This window comes from Danio aesculapii, chromosome 12 (genome assembly GCF_903798145.1).
Source record: "Danio aesculapii chromosome 12, fDanAes4.1, whole genome shotgun sequence".
In the NCBI taxonomy this organism is placed as follows: domain Eukaryota; kingdom Metazoa; phylum Chordata; class Actinopteri; order Cypriniformes; family Danionidae; genus Danio; species Danio aesculapii.
Genome location: NC_079446.1, coordinates 28,063,591 through 28,070,726, shown reverse-complemented (window position 1 = coordinate 28,070,726; position 7,136 = coordinate 28,063,591). Strand labels below are relative to the sequence as shown.

Here is a 7,136-nt window from a genome sequence, read left to right as displayed (position 1 = left end):
TTTAACTGCTATTTGGACAGCCTAGTCTTAAAAAATCTATTGAAATTAACTTGAAAACCCTTAGTGCTATCCAAGACTTTTCTGAGTACAGTTGAACATTTAATGCACAGAGCGATTGTTACACTTATCATCAAATGCTATGTGATTTTTAGTTTGCTTATTTTTTATTTAGCTACAGAATATATACTTTGGACTCTCTTAGTGATGATAACTATTAATATGCTTTTTATGGATCACCAAAGACCGCAGATTTAGCTTAAAATCTTCTAGCAAATGTTCACTAGCAAATGATCACTTTTTGGGGCCAGCCTTTAAGACACTTATGCAACTGCCGAATATAAATGCCATCAATGTATGTGATGCTGAGTTAAATGATCATTATTTACCCCCAAAACACAAAGAAATGGGCTTGATCACAGGTCAGACTAATAATGTTTTAATCATGGTAAACTCAGCATAAAACAAACATTCATACAGAATGTATTACATATATTTATAGGCAGATAATGATTTCACAATTAAATATCAATTTTTGTCTTCTTCTAAAAACCATATGGCATTTCCTTCCAAGCTTTTATTTACAAAAAGTCTGTCAAAAGGGTATAAAATGACCCAACACAAATTCAGAAAGTTCATATATTTCCCATTGGAGGGCACTGCTACTATTCACTTTATCTGTGAGGGACATTTGGAGTCAAATAAATAAAACAGTGACTATAGAGACACATTTCTTACATTTTTTTATCTTACCCAGTGTGAAAAGGCTAATAGGAAATCATAATTGCATAATATTAATAATAAAGCTATAACCACAATGGAAACGATATCTTATTTTAAGAACAGTTCATGTTAATGCTGAGGAATTCAGTGTTACAGCAGGCCATCAGTAGTTGGAAAGATCATTCAGACATGTAATATTTCAGATCTGCCAGCACATAATGACAGACGATCTGCAGGAAATGGGAGGAAATGGATACGTGTCAGTACAGTGTGACGTTATCTGTGCTGACAAATACAGTCAAGTACTGTACGATAAACAGATCCAGTGATGAACAGAAGGACTTTTCACATTGTTTAACCCAGGATATTGTGGAACATGGGCTCTTAATCTTGGATAAATTAACATTTCACACTGGTAATTTAGAAGTAAAGATCTTTTATGTAGGCTAAGGTGGTTTAAAACAAAATTAGCACTGTGTTTACACTGTTGATTCCACATTATGGTGCCAAATATGCAGCATGAAAAACATAAGGTGTTAGAATGTTATGTTTAGTAACTGAAGAGCCAGTTGCGTGCCTCATATTTGCACGCTCCAGACAGTCATTGTAGTGCATTCCGTGTTTTAGGTGTAGAAATGTGACACTGGATTACAAAACTACAAGTGTCAATTTATTATGTTTTTTAAATGAAGATTTATACATAATTGGAAAACTGAATGAATAAGCTTTCATTTGATATATGGCTTGATTATGGGATATAGGACAATGTTTAACTTGGATTAAAACTTTGAAAACAATATTATTAATCATAATAAATTACATTTTGATATATTTACAGTGGGAAATTGATGCACATCTTTATGGAAGATTATCTTTACTTAATATCATTATGAATACATTTTGACCAATACAATGTATTTTGGGCTACATTTTCCCATACAACTTAAGACTGATTTGGTGTTTCAGGGTTACTAATATTGATGAACAGCTTTTCAGTTGATGGAGTAAAGAAGAGTTACACCTTTTTGCAGGTGCATCTAAGGTGTTTTTTTTTTTGGTAAAGTTCAATATAGGAGTAACACATGGCAGTAAATATTAAATAATTTTTATTAGAATAAAAGTTATTATTTATTATTATAATTATTTTTATGATTATTAAACCAGTATGTTTCTGATTACAAGAAGTTAAAATAATAGGATAAGAAATACAGTTTTCAAAGTCAAGAAGCTGTTGTTTCATAAATCTAAAAAAACGCATTCAAGTTACATAGTTCTCCCAACTCACCCTCAAGTTTCTCTTTAACACAAAAGAATATATTTTGAAGAATGTTGAAAACTGGTGGCCATTGACATCCTTAGTAGAAATAAATATAATTTCGAAGTCAGTGGATACTGGTTTTCAACATTCTTCAAAATATCTTCTTTTGTGTTCAACAGATGAGAGAGAGAATGAGAATGTGAATAAATTATGACAATTAAAATGTTTAGGGCAAACTGTTCCTTTAAAAGCTAAATGAGAATAAGGTGGATAGTCCAAAAAGTTGTTTAGGGAAAAAAACTGATAGCAGTCGGCAGTGCCAGGATGTACAGAGCCTTAAAGTAAACAGTTCTTGTGCTGCAGTTAATCAAATGAATGACTGATTCCATATATGTCCAGTTAAGGATATTAACCCAGCGTTTAAGATTGTGCAGTGTGAAATACAGAATAATAATTGCTGACATTGAGAAAATTGCAGTGAAATAAAAAGCTGTTACAAGCTTGTTATATAACAAGTTTCTAATAAGTCACAATGAAATAACGTTTGGGGTTTTGGTCTGCAGTTTATACTCTTATAAAGTATCATCACGTTATATGTACCACAGACCTTATTTGATTAATTCTTTGAAATATCTTATTATAACACCCAACTAATTATTTTCCTTAGTTTTGAGATTTCTTCTGCCACAACATTGATGTGCTCTGTGCAGTCAGGGAAACGCCACACAGTCAGAAATGTAAATACTGCTGAAAACTGAAGATGGGAATAAAATTGATTCTTACCATTTGCACATGAAGAGTCTATTGAGGAAAATATTCGAAAGCACTATGCAATATAAATGATTAGGATTCGTAATTCATTCACCCATGATTTAAGAATGTAGGCTACAGTGTAAAATGCCAGTGTATGCATACACAGAACTAACTGTTAATCAGTGTGAAATCTTATGTTCGGAACGATCCAGGGTTATCTTCTTTTGTGAAAAGCCCACAAGAAAGACTTGCATAGACTGAAGATTATGGCAAGCCGTTTTAACATTTATTCCAAAACTCATGCTAGTACTGTATCTTTTTTACTATTACTTATTTTTGAAATTGTAATATCTTTTCCATTTAAGTACTAGTATGTTTATCTTATTATCTACTAGTGCTTATTGTTTAGATACCATTACATTTTTTTTTAAAGATGTTAGTGCTTAATTATTCATAAGTACGAGAACTTACTGAATAACAATTATTTACTAATCACAATTGGAATTCCAGTCAAAATTGAATTGTTGATATCTCAATGACAGATCCCCATAGAAGTCAATGGTAAAAACAAATTGAGAATTGCTAATAACAATAGCTGCTTTTGTAATAACAATAGCTGCTAACAATAGCTGCTTTTCACTATCGGGCTGAATGATTCTCTTTGCTTTAACTGTTCCATTCCATGCCTATCCAGGCCAATCAGCACAAATACGGTTTTATTTTCCATGGTGGTGCTGATAACGGAGCTTTTTGGAATGTAATACAGACGCATCAGTTGTTGCCTTGGTAATTCAAGTATAATTTAAACGGCAATATGGACGATGATCAGACATTTTAGTTTTTGCGACTCCATTTACTTCGTTAAATAAAAAAATGTGTACCAAGCGTGCTTCCACTTAGCTAGCAATAGAGAAAATTGCAGCCAGGCAAAAGAATAGTACATAAGCCAATCATTGACCGGTATAGACTGAGGTTTTCTCTGGGCGAGAATCTCGGACCAGACGTGTGCTTTGACAGTTTGGTGATCAACATACACACTGGAATCTCAGCGAATACTTGCTTCACAGACATGAGAAATATATCCAGATAAAGCTTGAAATCTCTACTTTTAAATGAACTACCTTCGACAACAGAAGTGATTTGATTTAGTAATCTGCATGAAACGTGTACAGTTCATCCTGTCAAACGCACATCGCATGACAGCAACTACTCAAACGCCTACAAACTTGTAAACAAATAGTTGCTGTCATTTCTAGAGGAGAATCACCATAAGACCAAGTTTTAACTACTTCAGAAGATGCGCAATCAGAAGATGATAATGGGTAGAACAGCCATTAACAAAGTTGGTATCGTGATCTTGTTTCTTTCGAGTGCGCATGCACATTAGCTTAGGCAACCTGAAAATATCCAGATTTTGTTGGATTTGAACGTTTAGAAACTTAACTTATGAGACAAACTTAATTTAATTGGTGATTCCAATTATGTAATGTAAAATCGTAAACCGTTTTGGAGAACTTGATGTTTCCCCATTCAGACGGAATGCCCGAGCATACTGCCTGAGAGGCGTTTCAAAGTTGGTCGCCGAGTGAAATGGCTTGCCTTAAAGGGACTTTGTGTATATACAGTAGTTCTTGTTATACACTGTGAAATGAAACACTTCATTATTATGTATTAAATTAATTTGCTTTTATAAATTTTAATCAAATACCATAATCCCACTTCCTGGTCACATGAAAATTCGATTTTTTTGGATCCAGTAGTTTTAATGCCAATTTTTAAGTACTTCTAAGTAGAATTTAATAAATAAATACTGGAAACTATTTAATAGCTATTAATACTGTGCATTTAATAAGAAGTAGTATCTAATAAATAAGAACTAGAATCTAATAAATAATGAATAAGATAAAAAAAATACTAGTAACAAAAAATGGGTATTGCATTAAATAAATATTAGAACAGTTTATAGATTAAATGTTAGAACGGCTCGCAACATGAAGATGCCATATTTGACTTTACATATATACAGCAACAAAATATCTACAACCCTTTCATGTTTGCATAATTCTCAAGATTTTTAACATCTTTTTAGCACTGTCCAGCTCTTCCTCTGCTCTCTGGGGTCAGTCTTTGCCTCGATATGTGATGTTTGTGAATGTCGACGTGGCGCCTTTATAAAGAGGATTGTGGCCCTATAAGAGTAAACACAATGTTATCATTCAGCATCTATATAGAATAGTCAACATATGCCTTTCTAGCCTCAATCCTCCTTAAACAAGAGTTGTATTACACACATTTCAAGATAAAAGGTGAAGCGGGGAGTGAACAGAAAGGATCAGAGGGTTCACATGTGGTTTGAGACCTCACGGGGAAAACCTAATTAGCACTGGATAATTGAAAACAAAACTTGCCCAAGGGTACGGAGACATTTTCTTTGTTCTGAAAGGGAAAACAGCATGCCACCGAAATAGTAAAACCATCCTGCCAACATCTTTAGTTCTGCGAGCTACACAGTCAGTTGTTCAACAGATCCACAGTTGATTGATTTTCATATTACAAGTTTTCTAAAATCTAAATATACAAGTGGGCCATTGTTTAAATATGATTTAATTTGTAAATCTGAAAAATGAAAGAATCAGGTTTAAACATTTTTTAGGGCATATTTCAAGAGCTGTGATGATAAAATCATTCGAGAAATTGATTCTGCTTTGAGATTTTCAACATGCATCACTATTGTCATTTGAATGGATTCTGAACTTACTTTTTAACAGCAGATGGCGCTGTATGCTTAAAGCCTAGTTTGCACTACATGACTTTAAACATTGGCAAAACATTGGTGTTATTCTATCCATGTCCACATGTATATTTATAAATATAGATTTACCCGCTTTTATTTAAAAAGATCTGCAAGGGTTGTCAAGATACTGTAATTCCTATCAGATACCAATCGGAACTGAAAAAAAAAAAAAAAAACGTCAATTTCTTGCGAACATTTGAGCGCTGTGAAGCACGTTCTTAAACACAGCTAATTTGCCATTGTGTTCACATGCTCAACAGATATGACTGTGATTGGCCGTGAAGGTCATCGGTTCACCAAACTCACCGCTGTTTACTGAGTGTAACCACAGATACAGGAACACTGAAGTGATTCAAAGTCACGTCGATCAGCTGGTTTGTCTATAAGCTGACATACGAGCAATCCACTGATGGGTCGTGGCTTTAAAATGCTCCAGTGCCCCTGTATCTGTGGTTACAATCAGTAAACAGTGGTGAGTTTGGTAAACCAATGACCTTTACAGCCAATCACAGTCATTTCTGTTGAGCACGTGAACACAACGACAAATCAGCACTGTTTAAGAACGTCCTTCACAGTGCTCAAATGTTCATGGGAAATGGACTTTTTTACAATTTCAGTACTGATCGGTACCAAATTCACACTGTGCTGCATGTTAATGGCTTGCCGAACCAACAAGCGGATATAATGACACTATGAGTTAACACCAAATGGGGAATTAAGTATTTTTGGAAGTAAATTGCATAGAAGTCAATGCAAATGTGAGAACAGAGGCAGACTACTCTCTTACAGTAGTGCTAATGTCGTGGAATATCCAATACATTTGCCGTGAAAGTGCAGAACCCAGCCATGTTGGCCAATCAGAAGGGAGAAAACAGCATGTACGCTGATGCCATGAGGCACAAACTCTGGTTGTAGTGTCCACTGAACATTGTACACGGGATTTCCTGCATTCAACTCATGGCTTGCTCTCTCATTGGCTGTAGCTCGTCACTACATCTTACCCCACATGGATTGAGGCAGACGACTGGTATGGAATATTTAGCGTAGAATAGAATCAATTTCTCAAACAATTTTTGACACAACTCTACATGTTGCAGTCAAGGATTTTTATAGAGTGGATTTGTATAAAATTATAATGCATGTGTATATAATGATGATGATAATAACAATAATAATAATAATAATAATAATAGGTATGTGTATATAAGTGTGTGTGTGTGTGTGTGTGTGCGTGTGCGTGTGTGTGCATGTGTGTGTGTGTATATATTTATATATTAAAGGGCAGTTGTGGTTAATTGGTTAGGAAGATGGATTTGTAATCCAAACTTTTGTGAGCACTTGGATGTTTCAAAAGCAGAAGACCACTTTCAAGTATGCCCACTTACTCAATTGATCCCAACAATGATTTTTACTGCGCACTGACACAGTTTTTTTTATTACTGTTATTATTATTTAAAAAGTCCACTGCACACTGGCTCTGAATACACATCATGAATAAACAATGTTTTTGCCAGCGGAGTCTTGACATAAAAACAGAGGGATGTGTGTCTGCAAATGCGTGTCTTCTATCTAAAAAGCGATTGTGTGTATTTTTTTGCACTTCACTGACCG

General features: G+C 34.4%; 1 protein-coding gene across 1 annotated transcript in view; it reads right to left on the bottom strand.

Annotated features, from left to right (window-relative positions):
- Nucleotides 1–420: 420 nt before the first annotated feature.
- The window catches only part of itgb3b (integrin beta 3b), a 32,462-nt gene continuing 25,746 nt past the window's right edge, over nt 421–7,136 (bottom strand). The window contains exons 14-15 of the mRNA XM_056469244.1: nt 7,135–7,136; nt 421–4,920 (exon numbers count right to left, since the gene is read on the bottom strand). The exon at nt 7,135–7,136 is cut by the window's right edge and continues 165 nt beyond it. Coding sequence (XP_056325219.1) covers nt 4,852–4,920; nt 7,135–7,136 — 71 coding nt within the window. The 3' untranslated portion in view covers nt 421–4,851. The remainder of the gene's footprint in view (nt 4,921–7,134) is intronic.